The sequence below is a fragment of the Sipha flava genome, unplaced genomic scaffold (assembly GCF_003268045.1).
Source record: "Sipha flava isolate LNK unplaced genomic scaffold, YSA_version1 102_pilon_pilon, whole genome shotgun sequence".
NCBI classification, from domain to species: Eukaryota; Metazoa; Arthropoda; class Insecta; order Hemiptera; family Aphididae; genus Sipha; species Sipha flava.
The window spans coordinates 286,170-313,105 of record NW_020271716.1 but is presented as its reverse complement, the minus strand read 5'-3'; the positions used below and the strand labels follow the sequence as shown (position 1 = coordinate 313,105).

The window sequence follows — 26,936 nt, the reverse complement described above, 5'->3', positions numbered from 1 at the left end:
TTGTAGGGGACTTATCGTTTTTGTAAGATTATTTATTTAATGACCTCCCCCTCCCCCCGAAAAAAATTCCGCTGCACGCGGTCGTCGAACCCGCCAGCGGGTATCTGAAGGTGGCGGGCGCCTTGATCGGGAGGAAGGGGCGCGAAAACGTGCAATTCATCGCACCGATCCGTTGGGCCGATAAACGGCTGCGCACGTCGCACACAATACACTCGAAACCAATACATACGGTGTACGTGCGCGAACTCCACTATACGTGACGACGACAAAGGACGGCCACCGCGTGTATCCGAATCGACAAACGAAACGGACCGAACTTTCATAAACGTGTGTACTATACACGTGTCATGAGTACGCAGAAGAATCGCGCTTATTGTATGTACGCACGTGAATATAACTTAAGCTGGCAAATCCAGACGCGCCTGTACAAGGGGTGGGGGGGGAGAGAGACGAGTACCGCCGTACCTCGTATTGTTCACGTGCGTATACGTAATGGTTAAAAAGTGATTTGATTTCGTGTACAGAAATATTAAACGGACCAGATGGACCCAAGCGTTTTCCAGCGATGTTTCGAAAAGATCATAACGTTTTCGCCTTCCGGCAGGAAACGTTCGAACCGATGCCGTTACACGGTCGGCGCTCACGTTTCAAGTCGATCTCGTTTGTTTTCGACCATGGAATCAATCGTAATCAATCGGCGGTACACCGCGCACGCTCTTTTGAAACCCAACATTCGTTGTACTCGTCGGATCCGATGCGTATTACGGAATACCGCGCCCGGCCCCGATTACAAGTCCGCGGGGCCGGCAGCAGGGTCGCGGACGGACGTGGTCGTCGGAAACATTTGGATTTGCCAACCACTGGGAAACACGGACGGCCAGCGCGTGTTCGGCACGCGGCCGACGACGGACAAGTCAGCGGCGAGTCGGGTACGTCAAGATCCGACACGGCGGTCCGTGGTGCGCGCACATCGCCGCGCCACATCCTGGTCGTTCCGTCCGTAACCTTCGCGCGCTCGCCCGTTCACCCCCGCCGACGCCGCCGCGCGTATATAAACCGTTTGGTGCGCCGCGCGCCGCCAGTACTGGTCCTCCGCGTCCGGCTTCGCGTTCCCTTCGGCCTCGCACGCACGTGTCACACGCACCACGCGCGCATCTCGTACGACCACGCCGCCCGCGATCACTGACCGACCGTGACCACGATCCGCGCGCGCCATGTCCACGGACGACGGCCCGCGGCGGTGATGCCGTCCGCGCCGCGTCATTCCGCCCCGAACCGACCACCGCGGTACACGGCCGCGCGGCGCCAGCACCACCAGGGACCGAGCGCGCGCACCACCGACGACCATGTACGGCAACCGGCTGCTGAGCCTCACGGCCGCGTTCCAGCTGATCGCCATCACCGCCGTACTGTGCAGGAACATCCAGTTGATGTTGCCCAACATACCGGACGTGATGCACCCTCCGATCCCTTCCGAAGGTTCGTATCACTGCGCAACGCTATTGTTATACGCGCGTTTCCGTAACCTTTCGGTCGTCGTTTGTTCTTCTCGTCTCTCGTTCCGCGAGGCAAACGTGGTCGTCCACGCGCGCTCATCGCCGTAATGTACCGACCAGTGACTACAGCTGCGCCTATCCCGCGTAACGCGTTCCGTCCAAACTCCGTGCGGCCCTGCGACAGTGTCGTCCGCACCGGCCGTTTGGTCGCGAGACAACGGCCTCACGAGATGCCGCCATATCGTGTCACCGCTAGTTTGTGATTCGGAGGCTATCACGTGAATACCTAAAATACGACGAGGGCTTTAACGACGCTTTGTAACGGTATTATAACGTAACTTTATTGATTTGTGATTTATTATATTTTTATTTTCAACTGTACCTCATAATACATCCTTTATCGGGTATTCGATTTGAAAAGAATCCAAGTGCTCGAAACACCGGCCGATTACTATCGACATATCTATAAAAACAAGTGCGTTAAAGTTAATCAACCTCGTGTAAACCACTTTTTATCAAAAATAAGCTTATCGGGTGGAATGCGATGGCTAGAGGAACTAATTCAACAGTAGTTTATGTAAAAGTTGATTTGTATAAAATCTATAATTGTTATAATCGGTTTGCTCTAGCATAATACATCCGGAGCAAATGTTTTCGCCTCGAATTACTATAAGTTTCGATGAACTCGAAAAAATACTTCACGGCATTATTGTAGTTCATTTTTCAATCGGAATTTTCTTCTTTGAGCAATCATGTGTGTTTCATTATTATCGTTACATGATTTATGTCAGTACTAAAAATACTGTCTCGTTAAATATATTTTTCGAGTCGATCTTTTTCACGGAAAAATAACATACTGTGCCGATCGATCGTTGGGAAAAGTTTGGTCACTCCTGTTGTACCATCGTTTACGTATAATAGACGCACGTAATCGCCGTGTAATATGGTTATCATTATCAATTGTGGCGCGCACGGTTAACTGGGAGAAAGTCTGTTGCCGTGCAGTGCGACTAAGTGTAGTACAATACACTATACACACACGTAGAGAGATGGTGGTGCGGAAGTCGAAATGAAAAGGCGGTTTCGAGGACGTACGTGCGTACCTACCGATATACTCACCCGGCAGAGGATAAGTGCGTAGATAGTACGCTGAAGTCAGTACCAGGTTCGAAAAATATATAAGCATACGTAATACGTACATTCGTATAGGTATTTTTACCATGTGTATCCAGTGGAGTTCTTACCGGGGAGAGGGGGATTCTAACCCTCATAAGACCAAAAAAAAGTTATGAAGTGATGTTGTAAAATATTTATTGTTCGCTCCGAGCTAAGAGTAAAAACATAATTTATTGTTGTGTAAACGTTATGTTCACTCATAATGCATGTTTGTATGAAAATAAATTGATAATTCATTTATACAACTATTTTTAGTTCAAGCTTCTAAGAAAGATATATGAAATGTTATAAAATTATAACATTATACCTATGTCTTCAAATTGTATATCTTACAAAATAATAGCGACATTTAAGAGGAATTATAACCCGTTACCCTCCCCCCGGCTACGCCACTGCCTTAAAGTATATGATTATTGAAAAAAGATGTAGACATAAATAGGTAGCTTTTTGGGTGTATAATTTTTTTGAGCCTTCCTCCCCCACAGCAAATTTGAATGTACGCCACAGTGTGTACCGACCGCGACCTCTGAACTGTTCCTGGGACAGAACAACCCTTCGTTTTCATTATTGTCTTTTTGACGGAATTACCGCGCGTTAGCAAACCGTTTCTAAAACCGTTATTTACAATACCTATACGGTAAGTTAATCGTTTTCACTATTTATATCTTTTTGCGATTTTTTCCATCAATCACTATCGTGTAATTATCGTATGAGCTACGGATTTACGTACCTGGAGGAGGATTTACTCTGGGCGTCACTTAAACCAGGGTGGTACAACCCGATTAGACCACCCTGACCTAAACCATCAACTTTTAGACGGTAAACTACTCGGAAGACACAACAAAACCTAATTAATTATCGGTGCACTAGTATGTGTATTTAATAGTTAGGAGTTGCTTATCTATTCTAATCAAATTTCTACAATCTCGTTACAAATTTGTTTACATTGTATACCTACTTATTGATTTTTAACCATCACGTTTTCAATATTTTATTTAAAAAAAAACATATTATATACAGTTTCTTCTTATACTTGTACAAAAGTAATGTATATACTCATTTGCATGCTATAAATAATCAACCGTCGTTAATAGTATTGTTTACTGTAGTCTGTTAGTATAAAATGTAGAGCACTTATTGCTAAGTCAACCATATCATTAAAAACCCATTTACCTAATATTTTAAATAAGATATTTGTAAACTAATTGAATTTTTATTGGTTTATACGTGCTTATAAGGTAAATACAAAATCCCGTACGAGTAAATCATGTTTACAATTTAGAAGTCTAGAGTTTATAGGTTTGGACTTGACAAATTAATTTTGAATTCGGGAGGTGTAACAAGTACGCCGTTTCGCCTACTCCGCCCATGTGTCGACCAAAACGACTGTATTAGGCAGCGGTCACAGTGGCACCGACGTCGGTGAAACTCGCCCAATCATTTTAAATAAAGTAAATAATATAAAAATGGTCTCGTGCCTCTGACCGCATCGGCCGATAACACCGACGTCGGATATCCATCGGACAAAATTCAATTTCGTTTGTTTTTATCGACCGATTCAGTCGGCGTAATCAATTCAAACACGAATATTATTTTATTATATTACATTTTCATCGTGGACTGCGAGAAATTAATAAGTTTTTTCGCTGAAAGAAGGCAGCCCCTATTTTTTAGTGAACCCTGATACAAAGTGTGAAGTTCGAAACTGGAAGTGTGTACTACGGATTCAAGAAGTGTGTTCCAACAAAATACTAATAAATAAGCCTACTGTGAATGTGTTTTTAGGAATCCAGTTTTAGTAAGACAGCTGATAAGGACTTAAATATATCTATTACATTATAAGTTATATATCCCACATTAAAATAAAAAATGTATAAATCGTTTTCAGATTTATTCCAAAGAAAAGTATACTTTCATTTAAAAAAATAATAACAATTTCATAGTTACCCAATTATAATGTGTAATTTGATTAATAGAAAAGAACTATTACTAAAATTGTATTAAAAATTATAATCATATGGAAAGGGGTAAAGGAGGGCTCTGTATATCATTGTAAATCTGTAAAAAATTTGTAGTACGAATTTTTATAAAAAATAGGGAGTGAAAGAAGGAGCATATAGGACCATAGTGGTAAATCTTCATGCTGTTCTAATAATTGGTGAAACAATGTTTGGAATTCTCCATATTTTTCCCTATCCTTAAAAATTGCATTCGTGTGATGCTTTCGCTTTTTTAATAATAAATATTTAACAGCAGGACTTGTTTCCAAACACAAAAATGAGGGGACATCCGTTTTATAAATTATAACCTGCACTCATTGCATTTAAATGAACAACTGTGTACAACAGTATCTAGTACAGTCAGATTATATCTTGGATACTATACGGCATAAGTAGAAAACCTGTCTAAAACGTAATATCCTTTAAATCCAATAAAATTTCATTGCAAACAGTTTTTCGGCTTATTTAGTGTAGTATCCATGATAAAATTTATGACGGTACTAGATACTATTCATTTTTACTGTATACGTATGTTCCTTTAAGGGCTCGTCAGTATTAGATCGGGTAAAACGGCGGATCACAGGTATCTAATGTGTAGATCAACAGTTACATTTAGAAGTGGATCGAAATATGAGTTCTTGAATAAAGTACCGACTAAAATTATTATATTTATTAACAAAGAATCGAATTTTAAATATTTCGGTAGTATTGTTGTCGATGACAAATTTGACCACATTAATATGATCATTAGTCTTAATTTGTTGTTCTTATGCAAAGCGGCTATAATAATCGCGCAACCTGCGACAATGCAACAACGATTTTCTATTTTTTTTTATTTTTTCTAAACGACGATGACTTATTTCACTTGACAAATTTATTTATTAAACTTGAATTCGTGACAGTAATGATAATTAATGAGTGGATAATAACTAATACGATGTCTAAATGCATCATAAATATGTTATACCAAATATTTTTATTTGCGATATAACATCTCAACAGTTTAAAAAATAAAAATAAATTAATATCTACTTCATGACTTATAATTTGTAGCTCAACCAGTGAAGTTGTATAGATATTTGAATAATCATACACATTTTATGTATGTACTATACACAACAGCATTGTATATTCTAAGTATTTTCCGTACAATACTTATATTCATAGTGATATCGATACTATACTATGTATATTCATGTTTTTCCCTATAAAATAAAATTTTCCTATTAACTTTTCCGGTGATAAATAAATTAAAAGTGAAATAACTACAACATGTTTATATCAGTAAAATAATTAAAATCTCATAAAATCGATAGTTGGATTTAAATGATATTTTCAAATTTAGATTTTTAATAAAATTAAAAGTCGAAGGAACTTATCAAATGAAACATACGAGTATACCTACCCGTATTAATATTATTCGAAGAGGACTATAAAAAGGACTACCCACACGTTCGCTTGATTTAAAAACCCATTTATATCTAATAGTGATGGGAATTATATTCATATTCTACGTCTAAGCATAGTAGAATCAGTATATTATTGTGTATTTGACATTGACATAAAAGCACATGAACTGCACATTGTTGAAAAAGGATAAATCAAGAGTTTTTGTTTACGGTCCGCGCATTTCAGTCGTTCTCGACAGTATCATTAATATCGAAAAGTTGCTACATACTCGTACTCCACGTACTTTTTCTCGATACTTTAGTTTTGTTTTTACTACGGAAGGTACTACGGAATCGAAAGTAAATATTAAATTGAAAACCCCGTTTAGAGATTGGACGAGTGTTAATTGGTTTCGGTCGTGTATTGTTGTTCAAATTTTAATTATTCTTCGTAAAATTTGTTGAACGATAAAACACAAAAAAAAATACTACAACCCATCCAATGTATATAACAAAGTTTGTTCTCGAAATGTGTATTACAGCCGGAATCAGCGAAGAAGATATTGAATATCTCCAGTCGATGGAAAATATCGATCCGGAAGTCAAACCTGGTTTGTTCCAAGGAGACATGGCGTTAAATAACGAGGTACGCACTGCGGTTTATATTATACTATAATAATTATCTACTCGTACGTTGACTTGCATTCATTTTTTTTTTTCTAACAGTATTTCGATTACTGGCGTGTGGGATTGCGATGGGACGTTTTCCCTGAAAAACTTTGGCTCAACCGCACTGTGCCGTATTTGATAAGTCCGCTCTACGGTAAGAACTATTACCTATGTGTAAACAGGTAGAATCCACGGCAGACACATCGGTAGAAAAACAGTTATTCCGCCGAAGCTTATTAATATTGTTATTTGTTTTTCTTCTTGTTCTAACCCGACCGGTTTGACATGTTATCCCTCAGAAACCGAACACCGCATTCTCATATACCAAGCAATCAGGACGATCAACTTCATGACTTGCATCAAATTCGTACCGTGGACCGGCAGAGAGCAGGATTATTTGATGATATGGCCGGTGAAATATCCCTCTGGGTACGTGTGTTTTACATTTCAGCATATAAGTCTACTCGTCCGGGTCAGTACAGTTAACGCGTATTATACGTACCTATGTATATGTGTAGTGTACACAGTAATACTCACTTCTGTTCCATCGGCGCACGTAACCGTGTATAACCACCAGCGTCAGCGGAAGGTTTTTCGGGGCTCGGGGCAGGTTTTTTCACGGGACCCTAGAATTTTTTTTCGGGAAGCCAAAAATGTTTTCTCTTGCAGACCAAAATACTTTTATGACGTATTTTTTAAACAGAAAAATAAAATTAAATAAATATTGGTAAATGGTTAGTACTCCTAAATTAATATGTGAATAAATAGTTCATACGTACAGAAACAAATAAATGAACGCGTAGCCTGTAGTATTATTTAAATGTGTAATGTACGACCGGTTTTGAATTAAAAATTCATCATTAGGTACATACCTACAAAGTAAATAAAATGGCAACTGTATTTTTTCATATTCAGTCTTATTGACTTTGTATATACTTGATGATAAATTTTTAATTCAAACCGGTCGTACATTAAAAATACTCCAGCTTACGCATTCATTTATTTATTTATTTCTATATTTTTTTGTTTTATAAAACTTATTTAAAAACAGTTTTTCTTAGATATTTTATCATTAAAGCATTAAAAATATGTCATATAATATTGTTTATTAATTTATTATTATTATACTATTTATAATACAATTTGATTACGAAACATAATACTGAAGTTAAAGATTTTAATATACCATGTACCATACACATTTTCACATGACAAGGGACACTTGTTATTTCATTTTAAAAACAAAATTTATAGGCTTAAAAATTATTAAATTCCTTGAAATGCGCGGTGTCCCTAAAACACAGCTGCCTTTTTGCTTTGCCCTTCCGCCGGCGCTGAAAGCGATAAAGAAGTTAAGAACTACCTTCGAAGGTCGCAGTTGAATAATAGAGAGTTAATTCGATTTAATACTCAATCATCTGAAATTATTGGTGTGTGTGTGTGTATAATGACCCCAAATAACTTCGTAACACGTATACAATATAAATCTCAATATATTACAATATTGTTTAAATCCCAAACTCATAGGTACCTACTTAACTATCTGTATCACTGTATTACATTGTTTACAATATAACCAAATAAATACTTCATCTATAATTATACTTTTGACGCTACTCTTAATAATATTGCGGCAAAAGTGATTTTTTTTCTCAGATTTTTCAATAGTTTTTTAATTTGTTATTTTGAGCTTTTTATATGCAGCATAGTGATTTTCCCTATTGTATTATGAGTTAGCTATTTAAATACATCGGTATGAAATTTTATTTCGAAATATTCGGTTGAAAAAACTTTATATTTTGTATTGGATTTATTTCCTTCGATTTTCTCCTAAACACGAACCGTAACTCAACCGATACACAACTCTATTATTTATAATTGTATATAAATTATACATAATAGTTAGCCGTTTGCTGTACAAAACTTTTTTCACAAATATTATTACATTGTCACTTTTAAACTACAGGTGTTGGTCTTATGTCGGTCGTTTCGGAGGGCCGCAGGTTGTTTCATTGCAGCCCCCGGATGACACTGGTTCCAATTGCCTGGGCACTGACGGGCGACCTATTCATGAGTTGTTGCACGCTCTGGGAATTTTTCACGAGCAGTCTAGAGCCGACAGGGACAAATTCGTCAAAATAAATATCGATAACATTATACCACGTACGTCATTCGAATTAGCATTAATATTACTATTGTCACGTTTTGCATAGTTAAGTTTAATGTTCTTACATTCATTTCAGAATATCGATCGAATTTCGATAAACAAAGTTTGAAAAATACCACGTATCAATTTGAATACGATTACGACAGTGTTATGCACTACGGCAAAAACTTTTTCAGGTATGCAAAAAAATTTGGTATTTCGGTTCTGTTTTAAGTAAATATAAAACTAGTGGTTAGGTATATTTACCCGACACCGCAAATACATTAAAACACAATGCAATTTACGATGTGTATTATCAAACACGTACCTACTACTACTAAAATCATTAGCGCAACTCAGGGATTGCAGATTTCAAATTTTTTGTATCCTATAAGTATGCAAGAATATGTACAAACTAAAAATTATCTCAAAACCAATTGTATAATTGATACAGTACATAAAATAATTTTTATTACAACAGCAATAGATAAAAAAATAATCTCTTTAATCTCAATTTATTATACTTCAACAATTATTTTGAATTAAATATAGTTTTTATTTATTTTATTAAACATTTTATTGCACTTTTTGTAAATATATGCTAATTTAAAGTACTTATTGTGTGAATCAAAATTTCCACTAATAATTATCTATCTATATCGGAAGGGTTACAGTTCCCTCACATTATTTCAGACCTAGTTCCATCGATGGCTATTATGTAACTTAATCATTGCTTATAAGTACTTTGATTAACATAAATAATAGTTACTAAAGCCAAATTTAGATAAAATTTAATAACTCCACAAATTATAATTATTATTATGTTATTTTAATTATTTTGTGCTATGCATTTTACAGCATTGGCAAAGGAAAGCAAACCATTGTTCCAAAGTATGAAGGTGCAACAATTGGTCAGCGCAAAATGATGAGCAAAACGGACTGTTTAAAACTCAATGATCTATATGGATGTCTTGGAAAGCCACCTAATTACAATTATAAGTATTATACATTATGTAATTATATGGGCCTTTAGATTGGATTTGTATAGTTTATCTTAACAATAAAAATAATTTAAGTGTATATTAAGAAAAATAAAAAATTGTTTATTTTATGGTATTTTATTTATTGTAATTCTAAAAACTAATTCAACACAGAAAATGTAAAACACTTAACTATTAGTTATGGCATATTAATTATACCATGTTATTAACTAAATATTGTTGACTAGAGTTTGAAAAACCTTGAAAATTTGCTCATAAAATGTTAGATGCATCGCTGTAACAAAACCTGCTTTCATCAAAGATGGAGACAAACCTTTGAAGAGACCAAAAATAGTTTCATCTTTGACTGTACTACGAATACAGTCCAATAAGCCGCTACACACAAATTTCTGAAAATAAGAAGTAATAAATTAAACAGGAAATACAACAATGTTAGTGAACACTTAATAAACAATAACTATTTTTGCTTACTTTGCCGAAACCCTCTCTAAATTGAATAAAATCTTGTAACTGCAATCGTTTTTTTGCTACGTCTAGTGGATACACAAGTGTTTTCGACACTATTCCCGACATAAATCCAGAACCAAATTGTTTAACACTATTTAGATAGTGATCGTTAAAAGCTATTCAAAAAATGAATCTTATATTTTCAATGAACAAATTTAAGTATATACTAAAATAAGTGCATTTGCAATATCTGCAATTATTGTGTACAGAACATTACATACTATTATTAGTACTAGTATTTGTTGAAATACATTTTGAAAATGAATTGTAGAACATAAAAATTAGTCCGCCTTGTAGAGAGTTTTGTAGTATAGTAGGTGATATTCCTCTATAGTATGCTGATAACCCTTCAGTCTTATATATTGATAAGGCCACATCTTTCATATTTATATATATCTATAACATAACAATTAATAATTTCATTCTTTCATTTTATTCTTAATGAAAATTACTATGAATAAATAAACATACCAGGAGTCTACTACTAGATAATTTAGATTAACTAAGGCATTCTGTTGTATTCAAATCTACATTTTTTATGTATTAATTAGAAATATTTAAAATATAAAAAATTCTATTGAATTTATGAAATTTATTTACAATTAATTGACTAATACTTTTAATTTTGATCCAACAAGCAAAAAAAAAAAAATTTTCATATGTTCACATTACACATGGATTACCTGATTAGATTTTTGAGCAACTAAACGAGTACGTATTACATCAAATGGATAAGATGTTAGAGTAGCTGTTGTTGAAGATAGACAGCCACACAAGAAATGAACACCAGATGTCTGGTTTAATCTTTTTTTATTTGTCGATAAATAAGCCAGAGATTTTTGAAACACTAGAAACTAAAAATGTTATTTAAATATTAAACTGTGAAAAAATATATCATAAAAAAACAATTGTAAATACTTAGACTTAAACATAACACTGTTTTATTTACTTACATAAGGATGGATATACAATATGTAAATACACCATTATACTATAACAAGACAATTATTAATAAAACTGTATGACTGTAAAGATTTTTTTACTTAAAGTTAAAACTATAACACAAATAACTCCATGAAAATCACTGTAAAATATATTTTGAACAATGACATTTTACACAGTTTAAGAATATGATTTAATTGATTGCACTATATATCAATTAAATTATAACTCCTATATATCCATGTATAATGACTTTTCATTTAAACTACTCATAAATATTTCAAGGTGTTCAATAAAGGAAGACAATAGTAAGATAATAGTTTATCGTGGAAATAAAAAATAAATTTTTATTTTTTATGTTTAATCAAGTGAGATTTTGTCAGTATTTAAAAAAAAAATCAGTAACTGCATTCCAAGAAAATAAATTAAAAAAATACTAAACATTAAATCCTGTTATCACTATGATAATTTGTTTAGTAGTATAATATTTATTCATCACTATTATAATAATGTACCTATAAATAAAATTTAGTCAATAAATCTTAATTAAAAACAATTTTTCGTTTTAAATATTAGAAAACAATAAATATACAAAAATACAAGCTTAAATATTAATTACTTGAGTTAATCCATAAGTAATTGATAAAAATTGTGCTGGAATATGACCTTTCCATAATGCTTTAATTCCTTCTTCTTTACGTATAAGACAAATTGATTGGTAAAAAGACTGATATTTGGAGATATTTGACTTTTTTGATAACGGTTCCACTTGAAGCTAATATAAAATGATCACTTATTAAAAATATAATATAATAATAAAATATAAAAGTTGTAAAAAGTTGTTGATGCCTATCACAAATTATGTATGTTTATCAGAAGGATAATTGGCAAGATAAGGCTATTTTAAAGATTTTCGATTATTTAACTATGTTATAGAAAACATTTATAAATTTATATTTCTATACAGTTATACTCTAGTGAACGATTTGTGAATATTTTTATTTTAATTTTTGACTAAATATTACTAAGAACTATTTATTTAATAATAATTTTTTATAATATATTCTGTGTACATAATAAATCTTATATGAGCCACTTAATCACCTGAAATCGAATTTTTATGACATCTAATGGTTGGCTAACTAAACGAGTAATAGCTCCACTGCACGCTCCTGCAGTACTATGTAAAAGCCCTGTTTTTTGTTGATTAGCATTTTCACTGTCAGACGTCATCAAAAGAGTTTTCGAGTACAACCAACTAAGTGTAAAAATGGGTATTAGTAATTTAAAAATAAAAGTTATTACAAAAACTTATCTAAAATGAAACAACTACACAAGACGATAAAACAAAATAAATATATATTAATACAATTTCATTAGGTTCAATAATTACATTATATAGAATACTAAGTAGTATTGATTGAGATATTAATCATTATGTAAATACTACAGACTATTTATTAAATTTTAAATAATGATCTGTTGTTGAACATTATAAGTCCAATTTTAGCATTTAAATAAGCGTTGTCTCGTGTTAATCCATTATGATCGATACAAAACCATCACAATATCAAGCAACTATTAATTAAATGTAATGTTTGATTTTTAAAATGTTCAAATTAATTTGCTTGTTGTAACAATCAACATACAGGTGTCTATTCAAATATTCTGAACCGATTTCCTGCTACTTGTTTTTTTTTTTTTTGGGGGGGTTTATTGGGCCTTTAAGACCATCCTATACTACTTGTACTATACTATACTACTATACTATATATACTATATGTACTATACTACTATGCTATTTGTTTAGAAAACACTTAACATAACAATAAATCGCACCAAACTCAATAACTCTACTACACAGTATCGAAACGATTACCGAGATCACAACTTGAAGAGAATACGAAATTCGATTATAAATGTCATTAATCTGGTGCGTTTCAAACTTAGACCATCAATCATAATGAATAATAAAGCAGAGGATATTCACTTGATGGTATTGATAACAATGGTAACGGATCGATAGTCGGCGACCATCGATTCATGTTAATGAAATGTAAATCGATGAAGATCGTTGGTCCATAATAGGCCAGACTACGACTCGTCGTGTGCTTGATTGAAAAATCATATTAATTAATAAAAAAGTAGCTTCTAGCTTTCATGATCCTATGAATTGGTGCCGCGGTTAAACACTATTTATCCGCAAACAAAAATAATAAAACAATATGATAACAAATTCGGTCGACGATAAGAAATGTCCATATGATAATAAATATAACTGTAGTAACAATTAACCAATCATTCAGTGCACTTGAAGTTAAAGTTGTTATATAACATATTTCATCATATTAAATATCATAGTACTATATCATAATAATATATAATATTATTGTAATTAAATAATATAACAATATATTTATTAAAAATATCCGAAAAAAGTGGTCTGATGATATGACAACGAAATTTGTAAATATATACTCGACATTAGAAGTTTTGTAGTAACATATTCGATGCATCAAACTTATTTCGTTTAAAAACCCTTTATCGAAACCAACAAGAAATGGGTAAACGTAAAAAAATTAAATATATATATATTTTATGTTAATACTAGTATGTTAACTTAATAGTTTTAATAATAATACAATATGCCCTTAGTTATGAGGGAAGGGAAAGTGAAATATTTTTAATTTCTCACTCCTCTGGTTTTTTTCATTACTACAAAAAAGATATATAGAGTAAATTTGGTGAAGATTAATTACCCTCTTCACGAATCACAAGAGGGTTGAATATTGCCAAACAGGGTAGTTTTAGGTTTTTTTAATTTAATTCGAAATATATTACATTAAGCATAAAATTGTATAGAACCTAAATTGTATGATCAAATACTGTCTATAAAAAATATAATAAATTTCTGGTTAATCCATTATTTTCTATGAAAAATATTTGGAAAATTATATTAAATAGATAAGTAACACAATATACTATTATAATATTATTGAAAAGTCATATAAAGTAATTTTAAGGTGTAAAATAATGATTATATTCTTACTTTATAAAGTGACTGACCAGTTGATGAAAAAAATTACACAATATGAAAATGTAGTGTCCATTCCATGAAATTGTATGCAGTTGATGAAATAATTTTATATTTCACGAAGTGTAAAAAAATGGGTTTCCATTTCGTGAAATTGATAATTTCACTAAATGGATGCAATATATATGTATATGTATAAATAAATAATTTTGTTTTGAAAATAATTTTTATAATTAATTTCAATACTTACACTAACTTTTTTAATAAAGATATTAAGGGCGCCAAAACATGGTTTCGCCCGAGGCGCCAATACTTTTAGTGCTTCTAGAATACTTCTGTGTCTACAATTTTTTATATTGAGCATTATATAAGTACAAGACGAGTGTTTATAAAATAGAAGTAATTTTTTACTAATTATATTCAATATGAACTATCATAATTTTTATTGTTAATTAATATTTGTAATTTACAGATTACAAATTTTACAAGTATTGTAGTATTAGAAATAACCAGGTAGTCAGATTAAAGATCCGATATTTTAAAATATTTTTTTGTTTATTATATACACACCCATGAAAGTAAAAATGTGTTTTCCATAATTCAAGCTAGGATAGAATACCATTTTTTCAGTCTAAATATTTTTATAAACAGCGTTATTAGATAAAAATGAATTTGGGGATGCCCGTAATTGTCACAATTAAGCTTGATCGTTTTAATTAATGATAATAGATTGTTATTATCATGATGACAACATATCATACAGATTGGTATCCAAATATTTTCCAAATATTATATTTACTCGTATTTGTTGAATACTTTACCTTTTTCTCAAGTACTCAAATTTTGAACTTGACTCGAAATCAAAAAAACAATACTCGCCCAACTCTTCTTATAACTAATAAATTAACTATCATTCTCTGGAGAGTTCTAACAACGGATAGTCTCCCTCATCAAGTCATTCTGCTACTGTTAATATTATTATGGTACCAAGTCCTTATATTTACTTTTAGTTTTTTTCTAATACAGATTGTAAGTTTTTTACCATAAAAAATAAAATATCGTTACACACATACACCAGTACACCAAAAACGTATAATAAATTCATAAAATTATATATTTATGCGTAGGTATCATTTACTATCATCGAATATATACTCTATATAACACTCTACAAGTAGTAGTGATCAACATTTATTAATTCGCCGTGATGTATTAATTTAAAATTCTCCTGTCCAAAGTCCTAGCGACTTATCAGTGGACAAATAAATCATTAGGTTAGCAACTACAAGTTTAAAATTAATAAATAATAATAACTAATTCTCATTATATTCATATCATTAATTTCTATTTGTTAATATTCACCAATAACATTGAATCACATTTTTTGTGTCCACAATTCAAATTATATTCATTGTGGACGTAAAATAAAATAATAAATAAAATCATAAGTAGATATCTAGAGTTATTCTTACAAATATTTATTTCACATAAATGATTTTTTATAGCAATCAAATACAATACAAATACATATATTAGTAATTTAGATAATATTATATAATTATATAAATAATTCTAAATTTAATATTGGTTAACTTGGTTACATAAATAGTTACATATTTGACTTGACATGAGATCACTATAAATTATACAGTAAAATGTTGAGTTAGTTGCGGTTGAATCATAATATTTACTATGAATATTGAATATTGTCAATAGTACAAACTGTATAAAAATAATGTATAATTATAACTTTTGATTGTCGCTATAATTCTAATGAAGTATAGATATACTCTCAATGATTTTGTTAATCAAATTTATTTAACATTTTAATATTTTTAAGGCTAATCACATAGTAAGAGACAATTGTTGTATAATAAGACTAATATACCAGTTATGGTACAGTTTAAGTTAAATATAGGCTGAGCCGGACTAGGCAGGCAGGACATCGGGAGTTTCCCGGTGGGTCATTTGAATCGTTGGAAAGTTTTTTTTTTTTAAGTTTATTGGTTTAGGCTCATTTTGTCAACAGACATAGACACAATTTCTAATGTGATTACATTAGACACGGTCTAAAATTAAATTCAAGACATTTTAATTTTTAAAAATAATATAATAATAACATTAAGTATTCAAATTCTCAAAATAATATACAATCATTTTATAAAAAAATATATGCGTTTTTCAAGGTTCTTTTTATATCTTAGGTATATTTAAGTGGGCTGATTTTTTTTTTCTGATATAACTTTCTGTCCCAGTCCTGCCCTGAATATAGGTATAATTAAAATATGGAAACATAATACAAAATAATAAAGTTATATAAATATAAATATATAATAAATAATATAATTATAAATATATGTTTATTAAGTGAATATTATATTTAATATCTGTGTTGTTCTTTTTTTAATAAACTAATGATTTTTCAAATTATATCAAACCTAGAGTAATATACTTAACATAATGTTCTCATTAACAACATATATTGTACTTAATAAATATAGTCAATTAAGTAAATAGTTTTACCAATAGGAATATCAATATTAATTTGTGAACAAATGCATTTTTTTTCTTAGCACTTAAACTATTATTTTAGTTGAGATCAGCGGCGTAGCCAGGGGGAGGTTGATTAATTTTTTCAAGACTTTTGTAGCGACTTTTATGGATCATTAAAATCATTTTTAAATGTTATTAATATTTCAAAAGGGGGAGGGGGTGCAGCCCCCTAGCCCCACCCCTGGCTACGCCACTGGTTGAGATGCTATGTGATCATTTGAATGATATTTTCTTTTGTTAATATTGCAACTGTACAAAGATTAAATTGTATAAAATATTATTACAACATCATTATGTTAATAGAATAATATATTAAATAACAGGACATGGCAAATTAATTTAAATGGAATGATTTTTTTATTATTTACTGAAATATTTTAAATATATGTATGTAGGAACCCAGATATTTCATATATATGAATAATAATGTCAGTTAAAAAAAAATATTATATCTTCATTGTGTAACTTAAGTATTGTAATAAGTTTAATGTTTAATTCTATAAGAATATTATTTTAAACTTATGAATATTCAACTATGTAATAATGCCAAATTGTTTATGATTTTATAATATTGATTTGGAAGTATAACTAATAAATTCAATTAGTTTGAATATTAATGTCAAAATTTATGTCTTATACATTAACATCTTTATAAAAATCTAAATAAACTAAGATTTTTAAAAATATTTTTTTATACATTTTTACCTAAAACTGTGTTTTGAGTGATAATGCAACAAACTTTAAAGATTTTCCAATAAAGTGCAATTACACATTTCAGGGAACCAAAATAATTATAATTTTATTATAAGAACTTTATAATTTTTTTTTTATAAACACAAGTAAAATAAATTTTATTCTTGCAAATTTAAGTTCATTCTATGTATTTTAAATTAAAATTAAGTTAATAACTCATTAATATAATGCACATTTAAATTGCTTTAAAATATAAAATTAATAAAAAATCAACAGAAACAATCAGATAAAAATAAATTGTCACAGCCATATTTTTTCCTCATTATTTTTCTTAACAATAATTTACTAAATCAAAATGTAATATTTTTATTTATAAATATTTTAATTGTGGGAGGCACGAGTTCCATTCATATAACTTATCCACCTTTTAGCTGTAGTATGTATAACTGTTGCATTGTCCAGAGTTTCCAACAACAAAAGCTGATTAATATGTGTAGCGTGGTAATCCCACCGAGCAATATTTGGAGCTATGTCAAGTGTTACGTGTCTAAGATCATATGCTGATCTTGAACCCATATCATATAATGGTAACATCTTTTTCAAAGATGTCATGCCTTGTTTCCATAGCAAATAAGCTTCTTGCGAAACCTTGAAAATGTTTCAACAATTATTATAGGTCCTATACCATTATTGATAATTTTTAATAGTGTTTATTTCTAAAATATTGCATAAAACCAATAAAATTAATAGTTTTATATTACCTGTGAATTGTTTGGAGCTAATGAAAACAAATCATATAATCCAATTAAAGAATACATAAAACCATTTAAAATAAAAATTGGTGGAACTGTTGGATATTCTTCATACCATGGATAAAGGTTCATAAATTCAGATAAGACACCACCATTTTTACTGAGGATCTTAAATGGTTTTAAAGCAGCATGTGCTGTTTTTAAATATAATTCATTTCCTCCGGAATGGAAAAATGCTCTTGAAAGCAATGAGATTGCTTGTCCTTGGCCCATGGCTGATAACCTAAAGAATAAATTAAAAACTTTGAGTTAAATTTAGACACATTTTTATAATTTATTAATGATTCAAAATTAAATAATACATAACTTATAAAATGTAATATAAGAATTATAAAAATGAATTTAATGTAAATTTATAATACGAATAAATATTTGTATTTAATCAACAAGCACATAATACGATCTTACCATCCTGGCTTTAATGGTTTAATAACAGGAGATATTTTACGGGTAACAGGATTACGCCAGCCTCCTGATTCTTTATCTTGATGCTTAATGAACCAATGCACTGCGGAATAAAATTGACTAATGTGATCACTTGAACTGAGTGTTAAGTTGTCTAGGTATCCCACTCCATATAATTTAAAATCACATAACTACAAAAAAAATAATGAATAATAAACATTCAGACTAAATATTTTTATTAATAATACAATTTTAGATTGGGGAGCCAAAATACTAATTTCAAAAAATTGAGCATATAATTATTTTAAAAATTAGATGTTGAACATAATTTGTATAAAAGAAAGGATATTTTAGCAATATTTCAATGGTTTTCTATAAAATAATAATAATATATAATTATATCATAATATTTACCTTATATTTTGATCGAAACATCTTTGTTGTTGTTTTTTTTAATACATGTAAGCCTTTTTGTAAATCAATTAATAAATTTCTTGCTAATTTTTTCCATTTAAAATTATCATTGCAGTGCATTCCATGATATATATTATGACCCTACATACAATAATAGTTGTAATGTAGTTAATGTAATGCAGTGTAGTAAGAATAGTAAGGATAGTAGATAGTAAGAATAGTAGTAGAATACTAAGGATACATATAACCCTCACAAATTATAATAAACTTGAAAAAAATTAAAACAATGCATAATTAAATTTTACTTTTGCAGTTATAAGTGACCGTGAACATGTGTAATGGAGTTTCCATATTTCTTCTGGGTCCTTTATTTCTTTTAAAATAATAACAACACTACTACTTTTTGATAAAGATAAAGCTATATCAAAACTAATAAAGAAATCTTCTTTGTTATCAATTTTTAATGAGATTCCTCCATCTAAATAAAATAATAATTTATAAAATATAATTAGTACATATATAAACTTATTAAAATTTAAGTAATTTTTCGTTGATTAACATATATTCATTAATTTTACCTGAACTAAAAAAATCTATAACATTGCTATTGACTTGAGTGTTGAATACAATTTGAATCTTTGATGCATCAGTAACTTTCCAATGAGGATTTAACTGACCGCTTTCTAAGACTCTTACTTTTGGTGATGGTAAAGTAAGATATTTACTATAATGAGATAACCCAAACTGGGCTATTTGTGTAGGGTAATAATAACCATGTGGATTCCATTGATTTGAAACTGGGACTCCTAATATAATAAAATATCATATTTGTTATAAAAATAACATAAAAGAAAATTTAATGAATTTTTTTTTATACACTAAAGCCATATTATAATAAATACATAACAAATATTTAATGCATAACATACATTTAATCACAATTAAATAATTTATCAGTTCCGTAAAGTTGAATTTTAATATTTATAAATTTATAATGAATATTAACTGCAATCTAACCTTCAGATGCACTAACACACTTCACACGATCTCTTTCTTCTACTTTGTAATTTTGAAAGTTTGTAAATACACCTTTTGAATTATACTTTCCATTTTGATGATAAATTTTAGAATAGCTATGTGACCAATGAAATGATTTTTTATTGTCAATTTCAATAATTTTCCCATAAATCTAAATAAAAATTAATATAATACATTTTTTTTATACAAATAAATAATATAAAACAAACCTCAAAATAATTTTTTAAAAATGAAAAAGGAATATAAACTATGCTATTTTTTAAAAGGCAATCCACTTTATTGTTATTTCCATTAATAAAACAATCTATTGGTATAACATCTTGAACATTTTGAAGTAAAGCCTGAAAATAATAAAACCCATCGTAAAATATATGTTCACTTATCTATCAATAAATTTAACACCAAACCTAATAATTTTATTTATAATAATATTTATAATTTTATAATACATTAATACTTATACTTTACCTGTGTACCTATTCTATTTATACAATTCCCATACTAAATTTAATTTGAACAATCAATATTGTTTCATAATAGTTTTTACAAAAAATATTGAATTAAATAATTTTTCTTTAATTCTAGAAATGTTTAAAAACTGTCATTTACGGAGAATTTTCTTACATCTAATATATTTTTTTTATACAAATATTTGTATATATATATATATATATATATATATATATATGCTTGAAAAATATTTTTTTCGTGATAAAATAAATATAAAATAACAATTTATTTATTAAAATTTTTTCTACACACTAACTTACTAAATATTTTTATAAATATACAAACAACTTTACTTCAAAAACAATTATTTATTACTTACTTCGAAGTTTGGTTTTTCATTGTTCGATAATGTACTGAAATTTGAATTTGAGCAATTTGACCAAAATGTCACCATACATACTAAAATTAAAGTTGAAAAAACCAAAAAAAATGTTCTTACATTTAATCTCATTTTGGTTTAATAATCATTGGACATGTATGTAATGTAATACTGAAAATAAATAAATATATGTTATTTAAGAATTGAAGCGTTTGGCCGAACAACAGGACATGTGCCCAGGGGTACCATTTTACAAAAGAAGCATTTAAAATATTACGTAACATGTATCACATTGTTCTATGAATCAAGTTTATTCCTTAAGTCTATTCTTAAATTAAATTTCAATGTGATAGGTATCATATAGGGAGATAGACCACTTTCAGAAGAAAATAAAAAGGGTTGAAATACATGAATTACTAGCTACAAAAGTACAGAAAAAATGAACATTAATTTATATTATGTGGTTGTAATAATTGTATAAAAATAAATTATTTGTATATGCATTATTATAGGTGTTATATTGTATTATTAAATGTATTTTTTTGTAATATTATAAAATCACTTATTTTTTAGAAAAATTTTAAATCCTTTAAAACAAAGAAATTTTAAAATAAGCCATTGGGTATTACATTCATTAAATTATATGTATATCACGATATTCCATTGAAAAATGCAACATTGCCAAAACTGGCGCTTATCCTGTTGTTCGGCCAAACTCTACAATTACAGATTTATATTGAAAATCTAAATCGTACTAAAAATGTAAAGCATTATATAACATTATTATTAATTAATGAATGTTTAACCACATATTAATTTACTGTCACTTTAATTTTTATAGTTTATAATTTATTACAATGAAATGTATAACTGTACCTATATAATCAAAAATAATTTAAAATAATTCACCAAAAGTAATATACAGAAATATGTTAGTATGTATAATAATTATACACAATACAATAATAGTGAAATGATAAATTTTTATCTTATCATAACAATGCCAATACCTTTTGTTTAGTCCCATTATCATACAAATATTTCTGACAGTCGTATATTTGCATTTACTACAAGAAGTTATAATTAAAAAATTATTCAATTGGTTAATTGAATAAAAATTTATTCTTTATTCATTTATTTTTCATTTTATTATTATAGATTATTTTTATTCATTATTCAACAAGTTATTCTAGATTTTTTTTATTCATTATTCATTATTCTTCATAGTTGTTTTTATCTCAAATGATTCTTTGATAATTTAAAATTCTAATTTTATTGAAAATTGAAACCGGTATTTTTTTTAAATTTTTTTATTGTTATATTATATTATATTATACTATTGAAAATATCAAAACCAAAAATTATAAATAATATTTTTATCTTTGAGTGGCTAATCTAACTGGTTTAGCCTAAGATCATATAGTATATGATCTAAGGATATAGTACTTGATATAGACATGTTAATTACTCATACATAGGATTTTACTGATTTAAAAACATTTTTGTAATTAATTTAAAATAAAGTCTGACATAATTTGATTTAGCCATATAATAGGTGCTGAAATTTTATTTTGTATAGTATTTACTATAATTATTTTTGTCATGTTTATTATATTTTTATCTTAATTTTGTTACATGAAAATTATTCACTATTTATTTCATTTATTTACTCAGAATAATCAATTTATTTACAAGTTGTATTATTATTCAGAATGATTTTTATTTTTTATTCTCAATTAAAACAATTCAAAATAAAATTTAATTCTTAATTCACAAAATAATTAGTTATTCATGATTTTCTTTTTTATTCATCATTTTGATTTATTTTTACCACTACTCTGTTGTGTATGTACATTAAAGTTATATTTTTAATTACTACAAAAGTATAAAATGTCCAAAAATAAAAAATTTAGAAAATATTTTATCGAATATTTAAAATTTGGTGTGATTTTATCTCAAACACAAAAAATTACCCTTGTACCTTATTTGTGAAAAAATATTCAGATAAAACTAAAATGTTTTATATTTTCAAGACTTAAAGAATAAATTTTAAAAACAAAAAAACAGTAAGTGGAGATAAAATAAATTTAAATCACAAAAAAGGCCTAACTGCATCTATTTTTCTTTTTATAGAAAGTCTCTTTTAACAGCAAAATGTAGAAAATCACACACTATTGCTGAAACACTTATTTTACCTGCTGTGGAAGAAATATTAACTTCAATGGTAAGCTTAAATTTTATCTTATCATCCCAGAAAATCGATGAAATAGCATATAATGTTGAAATAAAATTATGTGATATTTTAAAAATTACAAAATTTTCACCACAACTTGACAATTACACTTTAAAATAAAATAATGTTTTGTTACTTGTATACATATGTTATGATAGCATCGACAGAAAAATAATGGAAGAACTATTATTTACAAAATAATTAATTATGGATACCAAAAGGTTAACAATATTTAAAGTAATAGACAATGTTTTTGTAGAAAAGGTATTTCTGTTAAAATTGTATAGATTATATGATCAACGGAACATCTACAATGATTGACTGTCAACGTGGTTTTATTTCTCATTTAAAAAATGCAGTCTGCAGAGTTTTAACAATTCATAGTGTTATTCATTATCAATATTTAGTAGCCAAAAATAAATGTAGTAAATTACATGATTCTATGCAGTTTTTTATCGATACTATTAATAAAATCAAAGCTAAATTATTGAGTTATTGCTTGTTTCAACAATTATGCAATAACAATTATGAAAACTTTGAAGCCTTCTTTTACACACCAAAGTTAGGTGGCTTTCAAAAATAAATTGTTTGATAAACTTTTATAATTTATTTAAAACTGTACAAAAATGTCTACATTCACTTGATAAATAATTCTACGATGAATTAAAAAAGAAAAACGGATAGCCCATATCTATCAGATGTTTTTAAAAACTTAATGAAGTTAACAAAAATGTGCAAGGTGATAATATCTATTTTATTAAATCTAAGTCTATTATTAGTACATTAATTTTAAAATGAAGTCTTTTTAAAGAAAAATTAATCATCGAGAACTTTATCATTTTTTAAAATTATCAAGCTTAAAATAATTTTTAGATTCTAATACTACTAATAGAAATATACTATGCTCATCTTGAGTCCTTTAAATGTAATATACCCATGTTTAGGAGATATAAAAAATATCCAACCATAAATACAAAAAAAATTACTCAAAAGGAAGCACATTGAAGAAGCTTAAGTCGATTTTAATTATAATGAATATGATTTATTTTAGATCAAATAAAAAACTACACCCTCAACTTTAGAAAGAAGTGCAATTATTAAATAAGACTTTTCAGTCAACTTATGTAGACGAAAAAGGTTTTATCACAGTTCAACAACCACTAACTAAATCAAGAAGTCATTTATGAATGTCTAAAAGATTTAAGACTAATGCTGACATCCATTAAGCCATATATTATTTCATTAACAAAAAATCATTTATCTAAAAGCAGCCACTAGTCATAAAGTAAGTCACTAAGTAATCTTTCAGATTGTTTGGTTTTTTCTGTTTTAGCTCACTGATTTTACTGAAACTTGTTCCCATAAGTCAGGAGTGGCATATCTATGGCACGGGTGCCAAAAATAGCACGTTGACCAAATTTTAATGGCACGCGCAAAAAATTGAAATTATTAAAAATTGTGAAAAAAAAAAAATATACTATTTATAAAATGTTGATTGTAAGAAATTAAAATAAACAAATTGTATACTTTTTAAAAATGACAATATTCCTTATGCTTTCATATTTTTCGTCAACTTATGTTTGTGAAAGCTTATTTGCCATAACAAATTTAATTAAATCGAAGAGAAGAAACGTTTTGACCAATGAAACCATTTCTGCTTGTGTTTCTACTAATAATGACTAAAATTTGTTAAAAACAATGTAATAAATCTGTAATTTTGTATATAGTCTTAGAAAATATAATTTTCTTCGGACACGTGAACGATTTTCAAAAACTAAAAAAGAAAAATTTGGCATTTGAACTAAAAAAGGTTCACCATCCCTGCCATAAGTCATCAAATCCAATATTTCTTAGTTGTTAAATAGATATGATAATGTTTTCGATTTTTAATTGTGCTTGAATACACGTTATATATATCCAATATTCTAATGGGTGCCCAGCCCAGTCCCCGGGCACCCATGTATATGGCGCATATGTATGTATATATATATATCTTGCTCGTTATCGAACGTAATTACCTGTACGATTTGTTTTGTTGTCTGACGACAACGGCGATGGGCGGCGGTAACGGCGACGGCCTTAATTGAAACATTACCGAGTTGGTCGGTCAACCGGCAAAAGAGAATCGTTTCGCTGCGAAACACCGACCGATGTTATTACCGACGGTGTAGTCATTATTATTATCGTTATCGTCGACCAGGACGCTGTCGAAGTTATGCAATCATAAGACTATCAATCTGTTCATGAGATGTTGCACGACGGGTACGAGTCGTGTGGATGATGGTCGATGGTGAACGGATCAAGGGAAACGTAGTGGAGCTGATCGAAGAAGAAAACCGCGATGAGAATTACTTAACGATAAATTTTGATTACTATTGTGTTGCGTGCTTCACGGTGATAACGAGGTAAGACGTATGGACTGATAACGGACAGATAACGGCTGTTACGACGTCCGTCGGGAGGCTGAACCGTCCGGATGTTATATTTTTTGCTATGCTTAAACTTTATAGCACTAAAGAATTACTAAAATGAGCGCTGTGTTATGATCTATAAACTCTTAAATTAAACGCTATGATAGGCTCTGAAAACAAATAATTTATAATTAATTTAAATGTAAAAACATTTATTGAAAAAAATGTGGATCAATCGATCAGTAAATATTTCTAAAGATAGTAAAGTAGAAAAACCAAATTTCTAAATAGCGTATGTTGAACTTTTAATGTTCCAGCTTTTATTTATTTATTATATATATCAGTCGCGTAGGCCCAATAACAAAATATAATGCAATACCTATTTAAATTATAATACTTAAGACTAAATGACAAGTTGAACATAAAAAAAATAATTAAAAAATAACATACGAGATTATTAAAATCACTACCTATGTAGGTAACAAGGAAAATAACAATAAAAATAGTTACAAAAAAATATAAAATAAAAAATAGAAATTATTTAACAATAATATAAAATTTATGAAAAAAAATCAAAATGAGTAAAAACAGAGTTACCATTAAGCCACAGTCCTATAGATCAGGGGTTTAAAATACTGTGTCCCCTGAATGATAAATGTGTTTTATAACGTGTTTTTAGTTTTGATCAGTTGGAAAAAAAAATGTTTTTAAAAAAAAACAAATTTGTATTGTTGTTTTTTGAACCGTTTAAAACAGTAATAGGTAAAAACTTTAAAACAATTTAAAATATATTTAATATTTGATGTCGAAAAAAATCAATGTAGGCAATTAAAAATTTAAATTGACTTAATAATAAACATATTATAACTTACGGCTATTCAGCTCATTTATTAAATTTATTCATACATGACCTAAAAGCTGTAGGTGTAAGGAGTCATATAAAATTAATCTTTAAATATTTTAAAAAAACACATTTCTTTTCTGCCAAATACAAACTTGAAGGAGAGAAGTCTCTAATTCTTCCTCAAGGTGGAATACTTTTTCAGACACGATTCAGTGTTATTTGTATAAAGTCTGTAATGAGAATCGGACTGCATGCAATACTATATACCTATTCTGAGGTTAAAGATACAGAAATGAAAACAATTGCTAAAGAATATCTTGTGAAATTAAAAAAAAATAAGTATAA

The 26,936-nt window shown here is 29.0% G+C and overlaps 3 protein-coding genes across 4 annotated transcripts; 1 reads left to right on the top strand and 2 right to left on the bottom strand.

Moving 5' to 3' along the window:
• Positions 1-1,070: 1,070 nt before the first annotated feature.
• LOC112681658 (astacin-like) lies at positions 1,071-9,991 on the top strand. Its single transcript, XM_025551935.1, has 7 exons — positions 1,071-1,479; positions 6,603-6,706; positions 6,787-6,883; positions 7,029-7,158; positions 8,696-8,892; positions 8,973-9,072; positions 9,734-9,991. Exons 1-7 carry the CDS (start codon positions 1,347-1,349, stop codon positions 9,906-9,908), a joined length of 936 nt encoding a protein of 311 aa, XP_025407720.1. The 5' UTR covers positions 1,071-1,346; the 3' UTR covers positions 9,909-9,991.
• On the bottom strand, positions 9,975-13,543 carry LOC112681650 (mitochondrial thiamine pyrophosphate carrier-like). 2 transcript variants are annotated; one of them, XM_025551921.1, is made up of 7 exons: positions 13,205-13,543; positions 12,430-12,583; positions 11,945-12,100; positions 11,067-11,237; positions 10,605-10,779; positions 10,348-10,499; positions 9,975-10,265 (listed from the first exon to the last, which is right to left on the bottom strand). In XM_025551921.1, the coding sequence occupies exons 2-7, from the start codon at positions 12,556-12,558 to the stop codon at positions 10,086-10,088; spliced, it is 963 nt and encodes a 320-aa protein (XP_025407706.1). In that variant the 5' UTR covers positions 12,559-12,583; positions 13,205-13,543; the 3' UTR covers positions 9,975-10,085. The 2 variants fall into 2 exon arrangements, with proteins under 2 accessions (XP_025407706.1, XP_025407696.1); XM_025551911.1 differs by having other exon boundaries at positions 13,316-13,543.
• Positions 13,544-17,918: 4,375 nt separating this feature from the next.
• Positions 17,919-25,748, bottom strand: LOC112681601 (D-glucuronyl C5-epimerase). The gene is made up of 10 exons (XM_025551850.1): positions 25,355-25,748; positions 21,104-21,274; positions 20,484-20,615; positions 20,254-20,425; positions 19,815-20,042; positions 19,542-19,714; positions 19,237-19,377; positions 18,826-19,013; positions 18,367-18,640; positions 17,919-18,253 (listed from the first exon to the last, which is right to left on the bottom strand). Exons 2-10 carry the CDS (start codon positions 21,233-21,235, stop codon positions 17,987-17,989), a joined length of 1,707 nt encoding a protein of 568 aa, XP_025407635.1. The 5' UTR covers positions 21,236-21,274; positions 25,355-25,748; the 3' UTR covers positions 17,919-17,986.
• Positions 25,749-26,936: the final 1,188 nt, after the last annotated feature.